General features: G+C 45.5%; 1 protein-coding gene across 1 annotated transcript in view; it reads left to right on the top strand.

Moving 5' to 3' along the window:
- Positions 1 to 27490, top strand: part of hip1rb (huntingtin interacting protein 1 related b) — a 157676-nt gene that overhangs the window by 75125 nt on the left and 55061 nt on the right. Inside the window, exons 7-8 of the mRNA XM_078554119.1 lie at positions 1095 to 1156; positions 23968 to 24108. Of these exons, the coding sequence (XP_078410245.1) occupies positions 1095 to 1156; positions 23968 to 24108 (203 nt within the window). The remainder of the gene's footprint in view (positions 1 to 1094; positions 1157 to 23967; positions 24109 to 27490) is intronic.

Here is a 27490-nt window from a genome sequence, read left to right as displayed (position 1 = left end):
CCACCCCCTCCCCTTCCCTTGGGAAATGGAAGATGGTATCAAAAGTGATTCTAAGTAGAGTCAACCGTTCCAGACCTGTAAGAGTGAAGTTGGCCTACAACAACCTTTGTGATTGGTCGCATATCATCCTCGTGCCTGAAAAGCTTCATACAGGTTTAGGTCTGAAACATTAGATTATTGAGATTGTTAATGTCTGATCTCTATACTGTTGGCCTCCGAGCTAGGTTCCTCTGAGCTGAAAGCTCCACAATTGCAGTAAGTTTTTTTTTGCTGAATGTTGTTAGCACCCTGATGTGTGTAATTTTTAATTTACATTTCTAAGTAATTGCTCTCATGCATGATAAGGTTCTTCTGAGGTAGTTATACACAAGCTGTGTCTCCCTTCAGCAGAAGGAATGTGCGGTGGTAGACTTCACTGTCTCTGTGGGTCAGCCTAAATGATGCCTGCGAAATAATTCCTGCATGGCTTCAGTCAACAATGTGGAGCTTTATATTATAGAGGATAAGTTGCTTTCTTTTCAAAATTGGGATTTTATTTTGTCAAAAATTACTAAAAGTGACCATGGGTAGGTGGGCCCTAGGACGTTGGTCCGGGTGTGCACTGGGTGAATGTGGATTGAGGTTTTCACTGGGTGAGTGTGCGAAACGTGGATGTGTGGGAGGATTTGTGTGGGTGGACCATGTGTCAGTGTGGGAGGGTGGGTGAGTGGGAGTGTGGGTATGGGTGAGCCATGGATGGGAGTTGAGTGGACCATGGGCGGGTGGGTAGGATAGCGGGTGGGCTGTAGGTGGGTGTGCAAGGAAGGGCGGGTAGGATTGTGGGTGGCCATGTTTGGGTGTGGGAGGGATGGTGGGTGGGAATGTGATTGTGTGTAGGTCCTGGATGGGTGTGTAAGGGAATGTAAATGGATCCTGTGTTAGTGTGGGAATGAGGGACCGGTGGGTGAGCTGGGCCATCAGCCATTTTGTTTCCATTGGAGCTAATCAACATTTTGCTGAGATTTTGGTTATAAATAATAATTAGATGCACATGGAAAAGTTGGCTATAATTTTGTTTTAGACGCAACATTAAAATAAAACAAATTTTGTTGCAGCTTCCAGCTTACGGTGGAAATGTTTGATTATATGGACTGCGAGCTGAAAGTTGCTGAAAGTGGTAAGTTTTTAATCTTTATCACTTTTAGTCCACCCCTTGACAGAAATGTTAATTTTGAAAATGATGTCGAAAAAGGCTGAATAGACGGGTTTTTGGAAAATTGAAAAAAAATACCCAGTAGCTTGAGCTTTCAGACAGAAATAAAACTAATTGTTTTAATGCTACATATGCTTATGTTTATTGCTCTGTTTGACGGTGTCTCCTTGTATTGATCTAGATTAGATAGCTTAAACTGTAACTGTTCAGTCAGAAGGCACTTAGCATGTAAACTCGACTGAATCAGAGAATCATCGAAAGGTTAGAAAGAGGCCATTCAGCCTGTCGTGTCTGTGCCAGCTTTCTGCAGGAGCAATTCATGAACTCCCACTTCCCTTTTCCCAGTAGCCTGCGAGCGCTTGGCCAGTTCCCTTTTGAAAGACCTGATTGAATCTGTCCCTACCACAGTCTAGGACAGTGCATTCCAGATCCTAACCATTCCACCAGCCTGCCTATGTCCTCTTGAAGTCTATCACTGTCTTCCTCATAGTTCAAAATAGTTCCAAGTTTTGAGTCATCTGCAAATTTTGAAATTGTGCTCTGTACACCCGAATCTAAGTCTTTAATACATATTGTGAAAAGCAGTCCCAATACTGATCTCTGGAGAACCCCATCGTATACTTCCCTCCAGTCCGAAAAATAACTAGATCCAGAAATGCCTCCTTCCTTGTTGGGCCAGAAACATACTGATCAAGAAAATTCTTTTTAAGAAACTTCAGAAACCCTTCCCCCTTCCTGCCCTCTACACTATTCCTATCCTAGTCCATATCAGCAGAAGTAAAGCTCCCCAATATCGCTACTCGATAGCTCTTGTACCTCTATAATTTCCCTGCAAATTTGCTCCTTATACCCTTCCTATTTGTTGGTGGCCTATAGAATACACTGACTAGTGTAATGGCACCTCTATTGTTTCTTAGCTCTAACCAGGTAGATATGTGCCTGTCCCCTCAAGGACATCCTTTTCTCTAGCACTGTGATATTCTCCTTTATCAATACTGCCACCCCTCCTCCTCTCTTTCCTTCCCTATCCAGCAACACTTAATACTCAGTCCTGCCCTTTTTTGAGCTGTTATCTCCATTATTGCCACAATATCATATTCTCATGTGGCTCTCTGCACTTGTAGCACACCAGACTTACTTACCACACATAGTGCGTTTACATACATGCAACTCGCCAAGGTCACTACAACAGCAGCTTCCCAGCCCACTCTCACCTAGAAGAACAAAGGCAGCAGATACATACGAACACCACCACCTGCAAATTCTCCTCCCATGGAACCATATTGCCGTTCCTTCATTGTTGCTGGGTCAAAATTCTGGAACTCCCATTCCTAATAGCACTAGGGGTGTAACTATACCACATGAACTGCAGTGGTTCAAGAAGGTTTCCCACCACCACCTTCTCAAGGGCAATTAGAGATGGGCATTAAATGCTAGCCCTGCCAGCAAAACTCACATCCCAGGAATGAATTAAAAAATGCACTGTAAACCTAATTTAGACCTTACTGCATCCCCTCTTATTCTGATCCTACCTAATTCCTCACTATTTCTTACTCTCATGTTATTTGTCATTCCTAACCCTTTATGCACCTTGTTTCTCCTTTTCAATGCTGTATATGGTTCCCAATCCCCTGTGAGAGCGCTAATGTGCATAGTACTCCTGATCCATTTTCAATATTGCACATTATAATAAAACAGTTCACAGTTTTAAAAGATAATTGAAAAACATGTTTATGTTAGTTGTTTAACTATAATTTTCAGATCCATAAGACTCTGCTAGAATAATTTCAACGTGTTCTGAATGGTCTAAACAAACCGCCGAAGGGGTTAATTATCGTCCCTTTTGCATTAACGGTCAATGACATCCTAAACAAGATTGAATGATCCAAGAGTCAATGAGAAATGCACATATTGTGTGGTATTGAGTCAAGCAAAACAGAAAGGTTTCAGGTTCCATCATTGTATATGCTGAGTTAGTGGATCTCAACTGGGCACTATTATTTTCTCTTCCCTTAGACTAGCCTGGTTTGAGGGGGAGGTGTGGGGAGAAAAGCTAGATATCTGCTCGCTGTATGGGTACCTCCAAATGGAAAATACATGGGGGGGCTGTGGAAGGAGAGCAGGACTGGGCTTGGCCACAGTTGAATAGACTTTTCACACACATCAAGGCTTATGCATGCAGGTGGCCACTTGTGGTGAGGTACGAGAGGGTTGCTGATGCTATTGGAACTGGAACCCCAGCATGAGACAGGCAAGGAGGCCATTGGGCAAAAGAAAACCAGTGAGTCACTATGACAGCATGTAGTAAGCTACATTGCTAGGGACTTGAAACCATTTTGATTTATATGAGTATTTAAACATGTAGGTGTTGGACAAGATCCTTTTCATCCTTCTAAACTTTCTGTTTACCAGTGACTGTTCTAGGCACTACCTGATTTTTTTTTTTTCTTTGAATGTAGATTACCAAATCCCCTGTACAAAACACCAGTTTTACATCCAGGCTGCAGTTTGAAAATCTGACCCAATCATATGGGATAGTGTGAATCTGTTCATAAGCTGAATGTGAGAAAGCCTGAATTTGAGTTGCATTCATAGCTCGTACAAAGGGAAATATGAATCTAATTTGTTTTTACAGACGTACGTAGGAAAAGGTAACCGTTGAAATCCTTTGTGTGCCTGACTGCAGGGTGGACTAAACATACACTCAGGAACACAAAATGGAACAGTGCCACTTTTCTTTCCAGGGGCAGTTGTCCTTTAGGAGGGAATGCAAAGGTCAAGGGGTAAAAATTCAACTTGCCCAAAACGGGCATTATCAGGCGGTCCACCTGTTATACACATCCACTGATCTTCAATTCCAAATGGACTGATTATTGGGTGATATGTATAACAGGCAGTCGATGGAATGGCTCCCAGTTTGTGGTATCCACAAGACTCATTTTATCCCAGAGGGATTTGGCTTGTTTTGAAAATGGTCACATTTCCATAATATCTGACTCCTGTGCTGTGTGTAAGAGAATGGGGGAGTGAGGAAGTTTAAATTAAACTCTAAAATAATGTTTAAATCTTTGTGCATCAATTTCATTAGAAAAATGAAAGTTCTGCTGAGATATAACTGCAAGATGTCTGCAGGATCAGTGGGTAAATTTACTTTCCCCTTTACCCATCCCTGTGAACTCCTCCAGCCCTACATCTCCCACTCACTAAATTGTCTGGCCCTCAGATTCAGGTCTTCTGTATAACTTCCCCTTCCTTCATCCTGTCAATGGCACGGATTTGCTTTCAACCATTTTGGCCCCTTGCTTTAGAATTCCCTCTCTAAAATCCTTTGCCTATCCACTTCCTCCCTTTTCTTCTTTAAGACCCTCCTCAAAACCCACCTCTTTGACCAAGTTTTTAGTCAAATTTCCGAATATCCCCTTCTTTGATTTAGTGTCCATTTTTGTCTAATTATGCCACTGTATCTTGGAATGTTTCACGATTTGAAAGGTGCTATACAAATGCAGGTTGTCGTTATTACAGATTGACCATCATTCTGTGCTGTGATTAGCCTCAATGTCTCTTAGGGAAACGCAAAATCCTTGCTGGGAAATGTACATCAGATAAGGGCATGATTGAGTAAAATGCTGCAGGCTGCCCTTGTATAAATTACTGACTTCAGAAAATTGGTAAATGTGCTTGAATCACCAAGTGCTTCAAATCTTCTGTCTCATTCACCAGTCTTTTTCAAGTAAGGAGTCTCTGAACTTTTAAAGGATCCACTTACTGCATTCTACAGTATTTTAATCCCACAGACATCTTGGGCGGAATCATATCAGATTTTCACTAAGTGCGGTAGTGGGTGTGAAAAAAGTTGTTTTATCTGCCTGCCACAATAGCGGGTCTTCACCCCATATCATCCCATTCCTGGCATGTCATGCCTCATTAATAATGCATGCATGGGAAACACTCCGGATCGCCACCAGGGCAGCTTCTGATTCGACCGCCCCACCATCACCTCAGGCCTTCAATAATCCGGGCGTCATATTTAAAGGGCGCCCCTGCACAGAGCTAGCTCTCTCTCAGGGATCGAAAGGTGCTACAAAGTCATGGCTGACGAAGGGAGGAAATATGCTCCCCCTAAATTTAGTGATGCCTCCTTCGGGCACCTACTGGATGCAGTGGAGGCCTGCCGTTAAGTCTTCTACCCCAGCTCTGGCGAAGACCAGCAAGCAAGGTCACCAATCCAGCATGGGAGGCGGTGGCAATGGTGGTCACTGCCAACACCCTGCAAGAGGATGAATAATCTCCTCTGTTCTGCCCGGGTAAGTCACCCTTCTCATCGCTCTCAACTCACACACTCACAAGCCCGTCACACATCCACAGGGATCTCACTCACTGCCAGTTCAAGGGACATCACCATTCACTCTCTCACACACACCTTCATCTGCCCTGTGGATTATGTCCTTATCCCATCCATGGCACCAGTCAGTACCCACACATGACAGGCATCCTTCTCATTTGGCCTGGCAGGCTTCCTGTTTACACTCTCTCCATCTGACTTCATGCAGGACAAACTGGCACCACAACAAAAGTGAGAGGTCACAGACTGGTGGAGGGATACCTGACATCAAGGTCCTCACAGACTTTGAAAATAGAGTCATCCAGCTGGCCGGCGAGGATCTGGACCGTTCCTGTGCTGACGGTGAGGTCAGCGGTGCTCAGCCAAGTGAGGATCCAGCAGTGCAACACCCATCAGACAGCCATGCTGTGAGTGAGTTCCCTGTTCTGCAGTCCCCTGCCATGCACTAATTAATCTCTCCTTGCTTTCGCAGGCATATCTGAGAAGCAGCCGAGGGAGTCCAAAACCCAGGTTCTTGACTCAAACCTGAAGACACCTCAGGAGAAGAATGTGATGACACCCTAATTGAAATCCCATCACAGCGCTCACCCACACCCTCCATCAGTGCAGAGACATACACCTTGGTGGTACCTAGTTCTAGAGTAGCCTCAGGGTCACAATCTGGTGAGCACATCACACTGTCCGATCCACAGTAGGCGATGGTAGGGACTTCCCAGGTTTCTGGCATTCGGAGGACAGCTGGAGGCCAGAAATCTGCTGAATCCAAGTCAGATGAGAAGCCTCTGGACTTGGTCATGCCTCAGTTGCTGGGACTGCAAAGGCAAACTCAGGAACATCAGGAAGGGATGGCCACTGCACTCCCCAGATTGCAAGGCACGATGGAGGAGTCCACCTTCAGTCTGAGGTGATAGTGCTGGCATGCCAACGCACTGAGGTCAACACTGGTAGGATGGTGGCCACCAGGACATTGGTCTTGCACTGCTGCACAGACTGAACTCCATCGCTGATGCCATAGTCAGCCTCCAACAATGTCAACGCGAGAGGGGTGCAGGGCAGTTTAATCTCACTCAGTGTGCTGAAGGCTGACAAGGGATCAGGTGCATTTAAAGTTTAAAGCTGCCTCTCCATTATATGACCCCGACCACAGAGCTGCCCTCAGCCAGACAGGAGTCAGACGTTCAGAGGGACAATGTGAAGATCTATGCAGTGTCCTCACTGCATGTCGTCATCATCCTCCTGCAATCGGGCAACTGTTAGGGCCTCCACTGTGTCTCCATGACATGAGCCTGAGCACTGAGGGTATGTGCGCTGCCATCAGCCATACAGGAGTCAAACGTTCACAGAGGCAAGGTGAGGATGCCAGGACTGTCCTCACTGCATCTCGTCATCATCCTCCACTAACCTTGCGGCTAGGAGGGCCTCCCAACCACGCCTGCCTCATCTGGCGAGTGCGATGGCCTCATTGCTGGTAGCCTTGCGTTTGAGGGCCTGATCATCATCATCCCCTTGGACATCCTCCTCATCGGAGGAGATGTGCGTCTCCTCCTTCTCCTCCTCGGCCAGATCCTTCCCACATTGCAGTGCCAGGTTGTGGATCACGCAGTAAGCAATGATGACGTGTGACACCCTCGATGGACTGTATTGCAGTGCTCCACTGGCCCTGTCGAGGCACCAGAACCTCATTTTCAAAATGTCTATCATTTGCTGCACCAAAGTCCAAGTTGTGGCATGAGCCTCATTTTACTGTCACTCTGCTGCAGTCTGAGGCTGCCGCATGGGTGTCATCAGCCACATCCTCTGCCTCGTTTTACTGTCACTCTGCTGCAGTCTGAGGCTGCCGAATGGGTGTCATCAGCCAAATCCTCTGCGAGTGGCCCTTGTTCCGAAGGAGTCAACCCTGCAGCCTCTGTGGACCCTGGAAGATGTCAGGGGTCTGAGACCTGCTAAGGATGTAGGAATCGTGGACACTCCCTGGGAATCATGCGCAGACCTGTAGGATGCATTTGTTGTGGTCGCAGACTAGCTGAACATTCTGCAAGTGGAAGCCCTTGCAGTTGATGTAGTTGACGTAGTTGACTGCTTGTTGCCATGGAGATCTAAGCACCATGTGAGTGCAGTCGATGGCATCCTGCACCTGTGGGGATACCAGAGATCTGTGCAAATCCCAGTGCTCTAGCTTCCTGGCTTTCCTGATCCTGGGCGAAATGCACAAAATTCTGTGCCTTCATGAAGTTGGCATCTGTGACCTGGGCACACTTGTGCGTGGAGGCTTACGAGATCCTGCAGAAGTCACCTGTGGAGTCTTGGATGGAGCCACTGGCGTAAAGGTTGAGCGCTGTTGTCACTTTCATGGCCACTGGCAGTGGATGCCCTTCAAGTTCCCGTGGCGCCAAATCCTGCAGCAGGTGGCATATGTTCCCTAGACATGCGCAGTCTTCAACGACACTGTTTCTCAGTCATCTGCAGGAATCACGAGCACCATCCATAGACCCTGGATCTAGCAAGGTGCCTATGAGTGCTGGCTCTCTGTGGATCTTCAGCTGCATGCGCAGCAGGCCCTGCCGCTCCTTCATCTTGAGGGTGGTGCTCCTCCCTTTGCCAAGCCAGGCGCCTCTGTTGCAGATTTATCCTTCTTCCCTGCTCCATGTAAACCATGAGGCATACCATTAAATCACCAGGCTCCATGATCCTGATGGTCTCCTGCAGAATCAAAGGGAGAGCCGTGTGGGTTAGCATATGTGTCTAAGAACCTCTCTTAAGCCTGAAGGCCCTTCACGCATGCAGGATAGTGCTGGATACCACTTGAATGGCCAGTGTGTAATGTTCTCATTGACTGTCCGAAGCCCTACCCACCTCCGCCCCACTCCACTTGACTGATTGGTGGCAGCTTTGCCTATTGGACTGCTTGCTGTTCTCTCAGCTCAGGCACAGGCATTCTCCTAACCCATACTGTGAGGCTGCACTGTTAGCTTGAACCATGAGGGATACTGGTCCAAACCTTAATAAAGACATTGCAAGGGGCTGTGAGCGCCTCCACCAGTGACTGCACCCTGGCCACCTTTCACAAGGGGATTGTACAACTTGCCCAGTCGGCAATTGTTCTGCTGCCCCCTAAAACTCACATTAATTTGCAGTCTGTGCCTGAGGGGTGAAAAGTTCTGGAGCATTTGGTGGAACTTTCATGCTTTTGCGTTGCTTGAGTGGGCAGAAAATCTTCAGAGGCCCGACTCCAAGCAAGTCAATGGAGCTGCAGCTGAACGGTCCCAGCTGCAGAAGAATGCTCACTTTGGACAAGCTTTTCGCAGTGCGTGGCTACTTCTCGTCATCCCCCTACCCCGGCATGTGCTTCTGTACTTCCTTCAGTCTGTGCTGCCTTACCCCTTGACCCTGCCCCCGGCATGACCTGCACTGCAGCCCTTGCCCCGGCACTGCACTGAAAGCCAGCCAGGAAAAAGTGACTTGCTTGTGCCCCCCCGCAAATGTACGACACCTTCCTCGATGTGCTTCAGGCGATGCTCGCGAGCGCTGTGCAAGGTTGTGTGCACTCGCCTCCGAGTTCCCCTTGAAGTTCAGCTCGCCAGGTGCACGCCTCTTAAAGGCGGTCGTGAAGCACGATGTTCTGAAATCATGTCGACGTGGGTAGTAAATTTAGACGTGGGGGGATAATTCCAGTGAGCAGGACTTATAACAAGATGCTAAAGTATTGAAATTAGGTTCGTGACTTGTGGCAGCGGGAAACACCGCCCCGCCATTGATGGGTGGAGTGGACGATTGCAAACAAAGGCGTGAAACCGACGTTTGGCCTTCTTGCCATGTTGTCCTCACCCCCAGCCCCCTCCATGATGTCCGATGCCAACGAAGCTGGAAAATTCCAGCCCTTGCTTTCAAACATGTCCTCATTTCCCGGATGCCTTTGGTGGAGATTCTTGGAGTCTAATTCTGGCAGCCTATTTTTATCTGGTTATTCCTACGAGCATTTTTAAGACTTGCTGCTTAAAGTGCAATTTTGAAGGGAAGAAAAGAAAAGGTCAGTTTTAGGGAATTGGAGTCTCTCCAAGTTCCAGAATATTTATTGAATCTGACATTTAAAAATCCACAGTGAATCATTATTAAAATCTATACAGTTTGGTTGGTGTGTCATGGTCTTGAATGATATAGAACACCAAAAGTTATTTGGGCTATCAGCTAGGGTCAATTTGCAGTTTACTCATGCTTCAGACTGCCACATTGTATGGTGTGCTCCTTCCCCCTTTCTTTAATACTTCATTTTGAATTTTCTCTTGTATTTCATTTCCCCCTCCTGAATGAACTTTGTTCTGACTGGATGCAGTTACACAAACAGTGACCACATTCTTGTGTCCCATGGGTTACACGGATGGGGGAGACTTCTGTTATCACATGGTTACAAAGGCAGCCACAGCCTTCGGGTGTCCATCTAACATACTTGACGTAAAAGCCTGAATGAGCCATTCAGCCAATAAGAACGTAAGAGCTCGGCACCAAATCTTTGCTCACCAGGTGTTCACAGGCACGTGCTTCCCAAGAAGGAGCTGGCAACTAGGCTGATTGCCCTACCTTCGCTAGCATGGGATTGCGAATTCTTACAAACACATGCTACATTTTATTTAGACGTACCTATGCAATGGAACAGAAAACACACAATGTGCCAATCTGCTTTAAGTACAGGAAATCAGTGTCCAACCAAAACTGGTGCTTGTTGTTTATTGAAGGAACAGCAGGAACAGAAGATCATCTTTTTCCTCTTGTCAGGGCAGATATTAGTGGCTTGTGTACCTTTGATGCTAAATATTTAATTTTTAGTAACTTAGTTGGTCCCAGGGAGAGGTATCTAGAAATGTTTGTAACATCTTGTACACTTGGTTGTTCCTCCCACGAATAAATGAACTGTCTTGAGTGTTTGAGTGATCACTCACAGCTGCTGTGTTCAGCCCTGTCTGTCAACTCCCAATTTTAGCCTTTCAACATATTTCACTGCCGCAATTCATCCCTGCACTGGTGAACACTTAGAAAAGATCATCACTCGATCCATAGGAGCAAAGTGGTTTTCCGCAGACTGTGTGTCATAGATGGAACCCAAAGTGAATGCTAATAACCTAGCAGAGACCTGCAAAATATTTGTGGTCACTTAGTATCTTTATTGCAACAGTACTTCTTTAAATAGAGAACTTCTAGTTATCAAAACTTCTCATCTGGAAAAAACTACACAAAGCTGTCCATGTGTATGAACAGGCCCAGGAATACAAATGCAACTTTTGTCAAGGGTCTGGCCTTGTAACTTGTTCATAGTCATAGGGCGGAACTGTCCCAGATTTGCACTAAGTACACCTGCCAGCCACGACGACAGGTTTTCAGGCTGTGTCGTCCCAAACTGGCTGCCTTCCTTATGCATTCCCAGGAAATATGCCATTTCCATAGCAGGCGGACTCTCATTCACCCGCCCGCCATCACCTCGCCGCTTCATCACATCAGGCGCCATATTTTATGTCTAGCCGCGCACACATCTCAGTGTTTCCAGCCCACGACTACTGCAGGGAAGATGTCCACAAAAGGCAAAAAGACTGCAGCCGCCCCCCAGGTTTAATGATGCATCTATCATCAAAGAAAAGAGCTTTGTAATCACAGTATCACAGTATCTTTATGACCAATCTTGTTCCATTACAAAGCCCTTGTTTAGGATCCATGTTTCATAGAAACATAATAACTGCTCTTGAGTCTAAAGGTCCGGATTTTTGCAACAATGGAGAGCCGCCCCGTCGTTGCGAAAATGGCGTACGAGTCTGGAAATCAAAAGCCCATAGAAATCATGTATGGGAGTACATTAAAGCTGATAGGGGCAGGTCTGAATTTTGTGGATTATTTTGGATAGCGACCTCTCCATTTTTGGTGAGGTAAAGTACCTTTGGATATAATCCCAGCGCATTTTTGGGGTAGCTCCCAACTTGACCTCAAGTTCCCTTTTTCGGGTGGGGATGGGGGGGTCAGGTGCCCTTTGATATGTTAAAGGTAGACATGAATGTTCGTAAAAAGTGCATAAACTCAGTGGAACTATGAAGCTCATTGGAGGTGTCAAAAGTGTCAAGATGAACTGCCAAAGGGAGCTGTCAAGCTGTCAAGGCATTTAGAACTCCTATCCTTTAATTCTTTGAAACAATTGTCTGGAGATTTAAAAAAAAAGATTAGTAGGGTGCCTGCCATTTCACAGTGGGCTGAATTTTCAGCTTGGCTGGTGGTCATGATCAGTGGGCCAGGGGTTGGCTGAGAAACGGACCACTGGCTGCAATCGGGCGCCAACCGCGATTTCACACTGGCTGGCTAATTAAAGGCCGGCCAGCATGAAACGCGCACTGAAAAGCTCAGCGCTGTGGGGTTGGGCGCGGACAGGTACTGAGAGAAAGCACCCTGAAGGCAGAGAGTTGCCTCAGCGAGCTGCAGAACCGAAAACCATGAAATAAAGTTTTGAAAATGAGAAAAAAAATGTTTAAGCATCACAATCAGGCACCCGAACATATAGATGATAGAAATGCTGTCCGCAGATTTTTATCTTTTTTAAATTTAATAACGGAAACCTCATCCCACCCTTGAATGAGGTTTGACGAAAAATCCAAAGTCCGCCTGGCCGATTCGCCCGTCCGCCAACTGTAAGGTTGGACGGGCCATGGAAAATCAGAGATAATTGCGCCATTAATGGGCTTAATTGCCCTCTTAATCGTCAGTGGGCGGCTTCTGACTTTCGTGCGTGTCTGCCAAACAAAATATCGGGCAAGCGTGGGATGACGTCGGAATGCTCACCTGACGTCTTCTCATGCTATTTTACGCCTGATTGGTTCGGGTGCGTGCCTGCCCACGAGATGTAAAATTCTGCCCTGTGTGATTGACAGCTCCAAGTGGTTATGGACTCTCTGAAGTGGGTCTATGAATTCTCGTGCTTGTTTTTATAAGGGATTATGCAATTGAATGAAATATTTGTTGTTATAAGGGTTAATGTAGTCGAAGAAATATAAATGTAGTAAAAGTTTTTTCTGAATGAGAGTGTTTTTTTAAAATAAAGGCTGCAATAGACAGTTTGAACTTTATTTAATCTCAGCATGGATCCTGAGGTCTGCCCAAGGTGGATACTGAGTGAGTTGGCGTGGTAGATGTAGGGACAAAGAATGGTGGGTGCAAACATGAGTTGAGACTAAGTTGGCATAGGGGCTACAAAGGGCTTTTGGGGGTGGGTGGGGGAAAGGTTGGCATGGAGGGTATGAGGGTCCATGGGGGGGGTGTGTTGAAGGCATGAGATGGCATGGGTTGGCATGGATAGGGCATGGGGAGCATGTGGGGTGGTGAGGAGTTGTGAAGGGTGAGGGCTGTTGGGCTGTTTTATGTTTCTCTGTTGTTTTTAAGACTTCAACGCAGTGCCGGATCCGCATGGCAGGCCTTCCGCCCAGTCTGCCTCCGCACCCGGCATCCTCCGCCCTCATTCGGGGGTCGCCTGACCTGACTCCCAGGGAACCCAACCACACGAATGAAAATCCGACCTCTTGGGCCGCTTTCTTCCGTGTTGCGTTTGCAGGGCTGGGAAATGTTCGACGCTGCGCTCCCGACCCGGGAAAGAAAATGCAGGCCTCAGTTTGTGCTGTGGCACGCCCATTGGAGTTAGACAGTGTAGCAACCCTGGAGGTTACAGGCTGCTGTCATCTTCTTCATCGAGAGAATCAACACTGATGTGTTCTTCTGATTCACCTGAAAGCTTTTCTAAAACGTTTTCATTCAAATTTAGTGAATCTTTATTTTTAGCACAAAGAATAGCTTTTGAATAATAAATTGTATCAAATAATTGTCCCTGCCATTTTGCTACACTGAACCAATTCCATCATCTCGTCTCCCCTCCCATTGCATTCCCATCCCATGTCAATCCATCATTCCCATGCATTCCTTCTCATGCTATCCCCATCCCATTCCTCCCATCCTGCCCAAGCTATGCCCATCCTGTTCTTTCCATCTCCATCCCTCCCATCAATCCCATCCCATCCCTCACGGAAACAACCTGCCCAGCCAAGCCAACTTTGTTGCTGGGCTCCCCTTACCTAGTCTTTCTGTTCTCCACCCAATACGTGCCACACCCACTCCCCCACCCCAACCAACTTGCTGCTTCTGCGACCAACCAGTGGCAGCTGAACATGTATCACTCGCTCCACTCCTCCACATGCCTCATATGCCTCCACATGTCCCAGACACCGCCCACCAACAAAAGCGCCCCTTGAGCTGATCACTCTAAACAGGTTGGAAGACAAAATCTTGTTATAGATGGTATTCAGTGTTTTCTGAGCGCTTCATTTAGTTGAACTAGTTTGAAGTGCAGTGTTCATTGGCTAGGTACATGACCATTCCAGCTGGAATCCTACAGTAAAAGGACAGTCCCCTAAAAGGATGTGTTTCAAGTGACAAAAGCAACTAAATCTGTAAAAATATAAATGTAGTGGAACTTTACAAGCAAAATTCATTCAACTTGAATGAAAAATGCACCCGGTGCAGCACTGTAATTAAAGACTGTGGACAAGCTTGTATTTACATAACTGACCCTTAACCTTCCACTTTTTGTGCTTAATCTCAGTACTGTAGCTGTCCATTGCTGGTTGCAACCAGAATTGACCTGATGGCCTGTGCTCCTTTACAATGCAGTCAGACCCAGCTGCAGCTCAGCCACAAATGACAAGTGTTTTCATCCTATCCACCCACAATGGCAAGGATCCAACTTCTGACCCTATGGCTACTGCGTTTCAAACGGGACATTTTGTTTGATATGACGGGCCGTAGCAAGTGCTGATAACAGACAAACAAGAAATACATAATAAAAATCATGAAAATGCAAACCCAGCCATTTTCTATTTTGAATTTGCTGACTCATGTTGCGCAGGAGCTGCAGTCACTGGCACAACAGCTACTGGGCATCTGGAAAGGGATGTTTGAGATGTTTGAGATGAAGATGGGGGTGGGGGGTTGGAAAGACAAATGAATGTCGGAATTGTAAGTCTCATGTAGTTCTAACAGTAATTGACAGTACTAAATCGATATTAGTCATGAACCTGATCTGGTTTATGAATTATCTTGGAGTTGTTCTTACAGGCTGGGTATAAAAATGGAAGTGGTACTCGGAGTGTTTGTAATTGCTTCCCATATTGTCAACGATGCATACTGTTATCAACGTGTAAATTGGCCAGCAAGTTCAGGGATTGAGGGAGGTGTCAGCTGTGGCTCAGTCCATAGCACCCTCGCCTTTGAATCAGAGGGTTGTGGGTTCATGCCCCACTCCCGGAAACCAAGAACTGTGATTGTACTTGAAAGAGTTGCAATCTGTGACTGTTGATAACTCGAAAGAGTTTCAGGGATTGAGAGATCTGCTGTGAGTTACTGCTTGATTTATGCACAGGTAGCCCCGAGCCCTGAGCTTCCCTGTTATTTTTTAAAGAACTTATTGAATTTGCACATTAAACTCGTCACAGAATGTTAAAGCTTGGTAATTAAAAGGGTACTTGTGCCAATAGTGACATGATAATAGTTAATGCAATGCCAATTAACATCTCTCCCTGGTCAGAAATTGAACACTTAAGAGTTGTGGAGTCTCATTCCTTCAGGTGGGAATTTGTTCCTGGAGATTTTGAAAATGTCAAGTTTAAATTTTTCTACTTTTCCTTCTTGTCTCTTTTTTTTTCTTTCTCAGTACAATCTTTCTTCCACTCTTTATTTCTCTTCCTGTACCTGATTTGACTCCAGTCCACCCACCTTCTCTGCCATTCCGTGGTTTCTTACTTAATCCTTAAATCTCATTAGTTAAGGTGGTAAACTGTTAGTCCAGCAAGATCCCAGATATCCCATTGCCCTCATCTCAGCATTATCAGCTCACAATTCCAGCAAAACATAACAGAACTGAAGGATGTAATAACCGTCCAACTAAAGCAAGATTTGTTTAAGGCCCAAACTACTGCTGCCAGCTTTGGGGAATCTAGCAAGTTGCCACAGTTATGGAAGACCTTGGGCAGGATTTTCCAGTCCCGCCCGCCCTGGGACCGGAAATTCCTGCCCGAAATCAACGGACCGTTTGCTGCTTCATCAAGTTTTCCGTCCTGCCCACGATGATTCCTGTGGTGGGCGGGTGGGACCGGAAAATCCCGCCCATGTCTGGTAGCAACAGTGTGGTATTTACTCAACAGGAGAAAAGCTTGTGACACTCCAGATTGTAGCTATAATGTGGAAAAAGCACTGAAAAGAATTATTTTTAAAACAATCGTCATCATGACCTATGTTACAGAACTACAGGCACCTGAAGGAGTTAATCTCAGCTGTTTTCCCATTTCTTCTTTACTTGCATAACAGACCAAAGTATAAGAACAAGAAGAAGATCTGATCCATATTTTCATTATTAGCTTGAAAAATCAGAACTACCTTGTTTGTAAAATTATAAGTGATCATTATTAACCTATTTGGAGTAAGATGTTCTTCAGTCCCACTAATCAATGTTCACAGATAGAAGTGATTGTAAATTAGACTATTCACTCTAAATTCTCTGGATATGCCATCAAATCACTTTTTATTACCCTGTACTTATGGATCTATTACAACTGTGTGCTTGCACTGTACTAAACATTTTATTGAGCTACAATTTACTAAAATATTTTATTTTCAGGAAAAGGTTCTTGGCAAGGAAGGGCGCAAGGTTTAAAAAATGATTTGGAATTATAAATGAAATAAGGACATTTGGCCACATGCCTGTGTCAGCTCTTTGATAGGGCTATCCAATTAGTCCCACCCCCCTGCTCTTTCCACAGAGCCCTGTAAATCTTTTCCATTCAAGCATTTGTTCAATTCCCTTTGAAAGTTATTATTGAATCTGCTTCCATCATCCTTGCAGGCCATGCATTCTGGATCACAATAACTCACTGAGGGGAAAACACTGGGCAGAATCTTTCTGTCGGCGAGTTGGGGGCGGGGCCTGCTCGCCGATGCGAAAACGATGCAGGATGACATCGGGGGTTCTCCCTGACATCATCCCGCCCCATTTAAATATTCAGGAAGGCGGGCAGACAGCGCAATCAGCTGTCCGCCCGCCGACCTGTCAATGGCCAATTGAGGCCATTGACAGGATCATTAAGCCAATTAAAGGCCAGGAGCCCCAGCGGGCTTCTGAAAAAACATGAAACCTCATCTACCGGCGGGATGAGGTTTCATGTCTGTTTTAAAAAACTTTAATAAAGTTTCTGTGATATTTATTAACATGTCCCATCTCGTGTGACATTGTCACACGAGGGGGACATGTAAAAAATTTTTTATTTTTCTATTTTTCAAGTTACGAAAACTGTCAGCGTTTTCCCTGAGACAGCACTTAGTCTCAGGGAGATGTGCGCTCTTTTGTGCACATGTGCGAGAGAGCGCACTCTGACAGTTGGGGAATCCCCCCCCACCCCCCTCCCCGCACAGGAAGCACATAGCACTTCCTGTTGGGCGGCCTGCTGGGCGGGCCTTAATTGGCCCGCCCACTCAAAATGGCGGCGGGGCCCGTGTTGGCGGCGGCGATTGGCTGTCTGCCCACCGCCGAGCTGGTGGGGCCCGCCCGCCCATCAAGGTCAAAATTCTGCCCATTGTTTCTTCACTCCTCACATGGGGTTCTTTTGTCAATGACCTTCAATCTGTGTCATCTGGTTATCAACCTCTCCTTTAGGGAAGGAAATCTGCCGTCCTTACCTGGCCTGGCCTACATGTGACTCCAGACCCACAGCAATGTGGTTGACTCTTAATGTCCTCTGAAATGGCCGAGCAAGCCATTGAGTTGTAACAAACCGCTAAAAAGTCAATAAAAAAGAATGAAACCAGACGGACAACCTGGCATCAACCTAGGCACTGGAAACGACAATGGCAATTGCAGCCCTGTCGACGCTGCAAACTCCTCCTTACTAATATCCAGGGCATAGTGCCAACATTGGGAGAGCTGTCTCATAGACTAGTCAAGCAACAGCCTGATATAGTCATACTCACAGAATCATACCCTACAGCTCATGTCCCAGACACCACCATCACCATCCCTGGGTATGTTCTGTCCCACTGGCAGGACAGACCCAGCAGAGGTGGCAGCGCAGTGTCATACAGTTGGGAGCGAGTTGCCTTGGGAGTCCTCAACATCGACCCCCGACCCCATGAAGTCTCATGGCATCAGGTCAAACATGGGCAAGAAACCTCCTGCTGATTATCACGTACTGAACACCCCCCCGCCCACCCGATGAATCAGTGCTCCTCCATGTTGAACATCACGTGGAGGAAGCACTGAGGGTGGCAAAAGCGCAGAATGTACTCTGGGTGGGGGACTTCAATGTCCATCACCAAGAGTGGCTTGGTAGCACCACTACTGACCGAGCTGGCTAAGTCCTAAAGGACATAGCTGCTAGACTGTGGTAGGTGGTGAGGAACCAACAAGAGGGAAAAACATACTTGACTCATCTGCACCAACCTGCCTGCTGCAGATGCATCTGTCCATGACAGTATCTGTAGGAGCAACCACCGCACAATTGTTGTGGAGACTAAGCCCTGCCTTCAGATTGAGGATACTCTCCATTGTGTTATGTGGCACTACCACCATGCTAAATGGGATACATTTTGAACAGATCTAGCAACTCAAGGCTGGGCATCCATGAGGCGCTGTGGGCCATCAACAGCAGCAGAATTGTACTCTAACACAATCTGTAACCTCATGGCCTGGTATGTTGGCATGTACCCAACTCTGCCATTTCCACCAAGCCTGGGAATCAACCTTGGTTCAATGAAGAGTGCAGGAGGGCATGCCAGGAGCAACACCAGCCATACCTAAAAATGAGGGATCAACCTGATAAAGCTATAACACAGGACTACTTGCTGCTTATGCTGTTTGGCACGCAAGTGATAGACAGAGCTAAGTGATTACCCAACCAATGGGTCAGATCTAAGCTCTGCATTTCTGCCACATCCAGTCGTGAATAGTGGTGGATAATTAAACAACTCACTGGAGGAGGAGGCTCCACAAATATCCCCATCCTCAATGATGGAGGAGCTCAGCACAAAGTGTAAGAGATAAGGCTGAAGCATTCGCAACAATCTTCAGCCAGAAGTGCCGAGTGATTGCTCCATCTCGTCTCCTCTGGAGGTCTCCAGCATCATAGATGCCAGTCTTCAGCCAATTCGATTCACTCCACATGATATCAAGAAACACCTTAAGGCACTGGATACTGCAAAGGCTATGGACCCTGACAACACTTCAGCAATAGTACTAAAAACTCGTGCTCCAGAACTTGCCATGCCCCTAGCCAAGCTGTTCTGGTACAGCTATAACACTGGCATTTACATAACAATGTGGAAAATTGCCCAGGTATATTCTGTACACAAAAAGCAGGACAAATCCAACCCGGCCCAATTACCACCCCATCAATCTACTCTCCATCATTAGTAAAGTGATGGAGAGGGTCATTAACAGTGCTATCGAACGGCACTTGCTTAGCAATAACCTACTTTTTGACACCCAGTTTGGGTTCCGCCGGGGTCACTCAGCTTCTCACCTCATTACAGCCTTGGTTCAAATGTGGACGAAAGAGCTGAACTCCAGAAGAGAAGTGAGAGTGACTACTCTTGACATCAAGGCAGCATTTGACTGAGTTTGGCATCAAGGGGCCCTAGCAAAACTGGAGTCAGTGGGAATCAGGGGGAAAACTCTCTGCTGTTTGGAGTCATGCCCAGCACAAAGGAAGATGGTTGTGGTTGTAGGAGGTCAATCATCTCAGTTCCAGGACATCAGTGCAGCAGTTCCTCAGGGTAGTGTCCTAGGCCAAACTATCTTCAGCTGCTTCCTTCCTTCCATCATAAGGTCAGGAGTGGGGATGTTCGCTGATGATTACACAATGTTCAGCAACATTCACAACTCCTCAGATATGAAGTAGCCCATGTCCAAATGCAGCAAGACCTGGACAATATCCAGGCTTGGGCTGACAAGTGGCAAGTAACATGTGCGCCACACAAGTGTCAGGCAATGACCATCTCCAACAAGAGAGAATCCAACCATTGCCCCTTGACATTGAATGGCATTACCATCATTGAATCCCCCACTATCAGCATCCTGGGGGTCACCAGTGAGCTGAAACTGAACTGGTCCAGCCATATAAATACTGTGGCTACAAGAGCAGGTCAGAGGCTAGGAATCCTGTGACGAGTAACTCACCTCGTGACTCCCCAAAGCCTGTCCACCATCTACAAGGCACAAGTCAGGAGTGTGATGGAATACTGTGCACTTGCCTGGATGAATGCAGCTCCTACAACAGTCAAGAGGTTTGACACATCCAGGACAAAGTAGCCAGCTTGATTAACACACCATCCACAAACATTCACTCCCTCCTCCGATGACGCACAGTAGTAGTAGTGTGTACCATCTACAATTTGCACTGCAGGAACTCACCGAGGCTCCTTAGACAACACCTTCCAAAGCCACGACCACTACCATCTAGAAGGACAAGGGCAGTATGGGAACACCACCGCCTGGAAGTTCCCCTCCAAGTCACACACCATCCTGACTTGGAAATATATCGCCGTTCCTTCACTGTCGCTGGGTCAAAATCCTGGAACTCCCTCCCTAACAGCACTGTGGGTGTACCTACACCACATGGACTGAAGCGGTTCAAGAAGGCAGCTCACCACCACCTTCTCAAGGGCAACTAGGTATGGACAATAAATGCTGGCTTAGCCAGCGAAGCCCACATCCCATACAAACGAATAATAAAAAACAAACCATTGGAAACGTCTGGTTACCAACCTCTTCGCCACTGGAAACAATTCCTCCTTATTTACTCCATCAAACAGTTTGTGATTTTGAACACTCTTCTCAAATCTACTCTTAACTGTCTCTGCTCTAAGGAGAATGACTCCAGGTCCTCCAGTAAAAGAAAATAAGAAAATACTTGCATTCATATAGCATCTTTCATGACCACTGGGTGTCTCAAAGTGCTTTGCAGCCAATGAAGTAGTTTTGAAGTGTAGTCACTGTTGTGATATAGGAAACACAGCAGGCAATTTGTGCACAGCAAGCTCACTCAAATAGCAATGTGATCATGGTTAGATAATTTGTGTTTTTTTGTGATATTTGATTGAGGGATAAGTATTAACTGGGGATAACCCCCCTGCTCTTCTTCAAAATAGAGCCCTCGGATCTTTTACATCCACCTGAGAGGGTAGAAGCATCCTCCGTCTAATGCCTCACCCAAAAGACAGTACCTTTGACAGTACAGCATTCCCTAGTACTGCACTGGAGTGTCAGTCCTGGGATGGGACTTCAACCCAGATCCTTCTAACACAGAGGGCAGAATGCTAACACCTGAGGCATAGATGATACACAGTGTCCACATAATCAAAGTTGCTCATTCCTGGTACCATCCTGGTAAATGTCTTCTGCATCCTTTCTAAGCCCTTGACATCCTTTCTGAATTGTCCCAGATTGAACACAATGTTCCAGCTGAGGCTAAGTAGTGTTTGATGAAGGTTTTGTACTCTATGCCTCTATTAATAAAGCCAAGGATCCTATATGCTTTTTTAGCAGCCTACTTAACATGTCTTGCCACCTTCAAAGATTTGTGTACATACACAACCATATATCTCTGTTCCGGCATCCTCTTAAAAATTGTACCATTTAATAACTTATAATGCCTCTCCTCATTCTCCACGCCAAAGTGTATCACTTCATACTTCTTTGCATTAAACTTTATCTGTCATGTGTCTGCCTGTTTCACCACTCTATCTATGTTTTCCTGATGTCTGTTGCTTTCCTCCTCATCATTTTCTATATTTAAGAGTTACATGTCATCTGCAGACTTTGGAAATTATGCGCTATATACCCAAGTCCAATTCATTAATATATATCAAATTGATCACTGAGGGACTTTGCTTCAGTCTGAGGAACAACTGTTCACCATCATTCTTTGATTCCTGCCCCTTAGCCAATTCTGTATCCACGCTGCTACCATCGGTTTAATCTCATGGCCTTTAAGTTTGGTTACAAATGTAAATGAAATGTTTTGGATGGCAGTCCAATTTTTAATAAAGGTTTTGCCAGTTTCTCCAAAACTCAATGGAAGAGCTAAGCCACATTTAAAGAAATATATCCTGTGAGATTTGCTTTGTTCTGTGTATGGCTGATAGTTACTTTTGATTGTAGGCGATAGTTGTTCAAATTCAGGAAGCCCTAGCCAATGTTTTTGATGTTCAATCGATTAGTTTATTTGAACCATTTGAATAGGTCAGTTCACTTTATCTCCTACAGTTGGTAGGGGCTACAGGGAGACTGACTGCCATGTATTAGATGGCTAATTTCAAAATAAGAAACCAGCTTATCATATATATGTATAATTATTTAAACGCACATGCACATGCATACACACACACATAAATATAAATAAATATGAGATGTGAATTTGCTTTTTATTCAAAGGTTGAATTGAGATCTAATGTTAGGATACTCTGCCACTTTTCAGGGATGTGAGAGAGGTTCTGTAGGTATAGGACAGATCCAGTGGCTATAGCAAGTTACAGGAAGGTCCTCTGTTCAACACCCTGGACTTGCTATTGATCCTGGTCAGTGAAGATACTCCTGAGATTGTAAGGAGCTTCGATCCATCTATGAGAGCAATCAAAGATACTGAAGTGTCTTGAAATAAATAGGGCAGAATGGATCCCAAAACGTGACCTCGCTTGTGAAAATCAGTTTCCTCTCAGTGACATGAAGAGCAGGCAGCATGGATTTTGTGCTGGAAGGGACTAGCTTATAGGTTTGTTATCAGCTTTCCTCTACTTTTCCCCTTCCTCTTAGTTCTACAGGTACTGGCATCATCTCAGTTCGTTGCCTCAATGTGAGCCTAAACATTGAGCGTCGGCGGGTTATTTGATCATGGTGGAATGAATCCTAGATGAGCCTATTATTCTACTCACCAGATATCTGCACATACACAACCTGTTTGTTGTGGGGATGTGAGCAGGAGCTGGAACCCCAGCTGTTCTTTCCCTTGGAGATGCTGAGACCAATGTTCTGTACTCACCAACAACACCTTGGTTAATGCCAAGGCCCTAATCTGTGGAATTCCCTTCTCTAACCTCCCTGTATCATTAACTCTTGCTCCTTAATACTTAACTCTTTGGCCAATTTTTGGCCATCTGCATTCTTATGCAACTTAATCTCAAAGTTAGTCTGATTATGCGCCTATGAAATATAGTGTCTTAGGATGTTTCACAATGTTAAAGGAGCTATATAAAGTTTCTGTTGTTGTCGTCACCTAATCCAGTTAAATGTGAGATTAAACCTGGAGCCTTCCTGCGCAGCAAGGTCAGGCAGCATGCCACTTGGTGCATTTATTCAGAATTTTCAGTAAAGCTAAAAACAAAAAACAAAAAAACTACGGATGCTGGAAATCCAAAACAAAAACAGAATTACCTGGAAAAACTCAGCAGGTCTGGCAGCATCGGCGGTGAAGAATAAAGTTGACGTTTCGAGTCCTCATGACCCTTCAACAGAACTGAGTAAAATTAGGAGAGGGGTGAAATATAAGCTGGTTTAAGGTGGGGACCCCTATATTCTTTATTCTTCCCCGCCGATGCTGCCAGACCTGCTGAGTTTTTCCAGGTAATTCTGTTTTTATTTTCAGTAAAGTTCCCTGCTTTGTTTTAGAAATCCGTTGTAACCAGCTTGAGTTACTGATAAGAACAAAGAATGGTTCTGGATTCATTGAGGACTTTTAACCTCCTTCTCATAACCAGTTTTCTGAGTTGTTGCTGTGAAGTTAATGGAAACCCAGGTAGAAAATGACTGAAAGAAGGTTCAGAAAATGATACACAGCTTTAGGATCTAATGACGAACTCAGTGATGTGGGTTATAGTTAGCATTCAGCTGCACTTTGCCCTAAAGCGATCTTCGGTGTGTTACACCCTGGACTTGCTACCGAGTCAGTGTCTCATTATAACGATGGCAAAGTATCAGAATGTCCATTGTGCAGTAGCATTATTGCTACACTGTTGTTGTGACAGTTCTCAGAGTCAGCTTGGTTTTCTTACAGAAAAATGCAAATAATTGTATTTGTTTATAAAATTGACCAACTGAAGTCACAGGGAAGCAAGTAATTTAGTGTAGGAATGGCTTGAACTGCATGTACAAGGTTGTGAGTCATACAAGCTGCTCCTGGGCCTTAAAAGATCTGCTCATACAATTAATTCTCTCCCTCGCCTCTTTCCACTTTGGGCATAAGGGCCTTTTAAAATGACAATATCTACCAGGATGTGAGCTGACCTGTTCACTCCACCCCCAAGAAAAACAATATATCAACCAAAGAAAGTTATGAAGGGCTCCTTTTAACATTAATGTTTGTTCCCATCTTGTTTACAGTATTCAGATCACTGGATACCTCCTATGCCGTATCCCAGACACCATCTGGTCAGTGCCGACTAGCTCCTCTCATTCAGGTGATCCAAGATTGCAGCCACCTTTACCACTACACTGTAACACTAATGTTCAAACTCCATTCCTGTAAGTATCCAGAATTTCTGCTACATTGTTTTCTACACCTGACAAAGATGGAAGATACAAATAAAATAAATGACAAGGAATATTAACTGTATCCAAATCATCTTTATCCCACCTGAATAGAGTTCTCAATGAAATGTTCTTTTCATGTGATAATGTTGCGGATACCATTTATAATCCTGGAATATTTTGCTATAGTAGCCTGACTCCATGAGTAGTTTTTGGTGAAAGGAGAAATTGCGATCAGAGTTCCTCAGAATCCCAGAATTGTTACAGCGCAGAAGGAGGCCGTTCGGCCCATCATGTCCGCAATGGCTCTCTGAAAGAGCAATTCCCTTAGTGCCATTCTCCCGCCTTTGTCCCCCAGCCCTGCAATTCTTCCTTTACAAACATCTTAATTGGCCAGCTTTGTACAAACCTTGGTTTGCTCTTTCTTTTGACAAATTAAATCACCTTGAGAGTCGATTGCCTCCCACACACCATTTGGTCTCAGTGCTGTGGCTTGGTTGCTTGAATCTGGCCGTGCCTGCTGCTTTTGGGAGGTATTTATTTTGTTGCCTGCCAGTGCACAGTATGAAGCCTCTCACCGATGACACTCGTGAGGGGGAAACGTTGCTGGTGTGCCATTTGTCTCGCAGAGCCTCACAGTTAGAGAAACCTACATTACAGACTCTCCTGGCCCTGGACAGAAGAACTGACTGTCCTTCCACAGTCAAAATCTAGGCTTGGGGCAGGATTTTTAGGTTGACGTGCAGGCTCGATTGGCAGGCCCAAGAGCAGCCGGGGAACGGCTGCTGCCGGCGATCGGCTCCCGACCGCAATTTCACACTGGCTGGACAATTAACGGCCAGTCAACATGAAACGTGTGCTGAAATGCTCAGCGCTGCTGGGGTGGGGATGAGTGGGTGGGGGCGAGAGGGTGGAGGTGGGCGCTGACGTAAGAGCAGGCACAGGGGAGCATGGAATGAAAGTTCCCTGAAGGCAGGGAGCTGCCTCAGGGAGCTGAAGAATTTAAAAGCCATAAATAAAGATTTTAAAATCTGGAAAAAAGTGTCCATGCATCAGCATCAGTCACCTGAATATATATATGTGAAAATTCTGTCCATACATTTTTATTTTTTAAAATTCAACAATGGAAGCCTCATCCCGCCCTTGGCTGAGGTTTCATGAAAAATGCAAAGAGGAAGATTTTGCTAATCAATAAAGTCAGTGATCATTTTAGGTTAGCCATTGATTGATTTTTCAGGGTTACTTTCCTGATGGGCAAAGAAGTGAACCATAAGTATTTGTAAAGAGATTTTGAGTTCTTACAGAGAAACAGATAATGCAATTGGCTTTCTCCCCTACTCCTCTGGTATCTTCTACTTTTGGGTAATTCATCTTGTTCCATCCCTCTTACTCGACCTTTAAAATTCCTTGGCTGAATTTTACACCCTTCCTCCCCTCCCCTCCGATTGGCGGGTTTTAGATGGGGGTTGGGGGAGGGGTAGCCTGAGATTCCCCCTGGGTTCCTGCCCACCCCCACCTCGCAGTGATTTTATGCTGGGGCGGGCAAAGCCTCAGATGGGAAGCCTGCTCTTACCCTAACTGAGGCCCTTAAGTGGCCAATTAATTAAGTGGCCAATTAATGGCCACTTAGGCCCATTTCCCACCCAGCCTCAATTTTTTGACTGGCGTGACCATTGCATGTCCATGGGGGAAACCCGAAAATAAAGCAAGTTAGATCTTGGGTGGGAAGGCGGAAGGGAGGGGCACCTCCATCAGAAGCCCCCTTCTGACTAGGGCACCTTCCTTTTAAGGCCCGGTGACCTCCAGACCTTGTTCTACCTTGAACTGAGTCTCTAACCCCATATCCCGCCTCGCCTTTAGGAACCTCCTCAAAATCCACGTCTTGCATCAAACCTTTGGTCTCTCTTCCTAATATTGAGCTTTTGACATGACATCCATTTTTCACATCCATTTGAGGTGCCTTAGAATGCTTTTTTCTATATTGAAAGATTGATGTAGACTCCTCAATTTTTTTTTATTCTTTCATGGAATGTGAATGTCGCTGGCTGGGCCAGCATTTATTGCCCATTCCTAATTGCCCTTGAGAAGGTGGTGGTGAGCTGCCTTCTTAAATGCTGCACGTAGAGTAGGTACACCCACAGTGCTGTTAGGGAGGGAGTTCCAGGATTTTGACCCAGCAACAGTGAAGGAACGTCATTATATTTCCAAGTCAGGATGGTGAGTGACTTGGAGGGGAATTTCCAGGTGGTGATCTATCTGCTGCCCTTGTCCTTCTAAATGGTAGTAGTTGTGGGTTTGGAAGGTGCTGTCTAAAGAGCCTTGCTGAGTTCCTACAGTGCATCTTATAGATGGTACACACTGCCACTGTGTGTCGTTGGTGGAGGGAGTGAATGTTTGTGGATGGGGTGCCAATCAAGCAGGCTGCTTTGTTCTGGGTGGTGTCAAGCTTCTTGATGTTGTTGGAGCTGCACTCATCCAGGCAAATGGAGAGTATTCCATCACACTCCTGACTTGTGCCTTGTAGATGATGGACAGGCTTTGAGGAGTCAGGAGGTGAGTTATTTACTGCAGAATTCCTAGCCTCTGACCTGCCTTGTAGCCACAGTATTTATATGGCTGGTTCAGTACAGTTTCTGGCCAATGGCAATCCCCAGGATGTTGATAGTGGGGGACTCAGTGATGGTAAAGCCATTGAATGTCAAGGGTGATGGTTAGATTTTCTCTTGTTGCAGGTGGTCATTGCCTGGCACTTGTGTGGCACGATGTTATTTGCCACTTGTCAGCCCAAGCCTGTGTGTTGTCCAGGTCTTGCTGCATTTGGACATGGACTGCTTCAGTATCTGAGGAGTTGTGAATTATGCAATCGTCAACGAACATCCCCATTTCTGACCTTATGATGGAAGGAAGGAATAGCTGTAATTGTTTTATTAAAAGTAGATCAGTAATTAGAGTTGTGATGCAGATAGACCTAATAAAATTACACAGCACAATGCTTCAAGAGAAAAAGCATTTCCACATCCTTAATTTACACATTAGGTTCACAGCAAACATGTCATTAATTTGACAGCTTTTATAACAGGCTAATAATGAGTGTTCTAGTGCTGGCATAGGAAACAGAACATATTATAGAAAAAGCAACTCTAAGTGCTTTAACAAACTCAAGATCTGTTAAGCCACTTTTATATTGTTGGTTGTTTCAGTTGGATTGTGTGATACTGCTGTTCGTTGAGAGGTTCCATGGTTGGGAATGCTCCTTGTGGATAGATTGTTTGAATGGGATAGGTTATGGAGACTCACCAGATGTTTTGTTTGTGTGAGTGAGCATGAGAGTATGCACGTGAATGAGAGAGGTGTTTGTGTGTGTGTGTGTGTGTGT

The sequence above is a fragment of the Cetorhinus maximus genome, chromosome 12 (genome assembly GCF_964194155.1).
Source record: "Cetorhinus maximus chromosome 12, sCetMax3.hap1.1, whole genome shotgun sequence".
Taxonomy (NCBI): Eukaryota; Metazoa; Chordata; class Chondrichthyes; order Lamniformes; family Cetorhinidae; genus Cetorhinus; species Cetorhinus maximus.
This window is presented reverse-complemented; position numbering and strand designations above follow the sequence as displayed.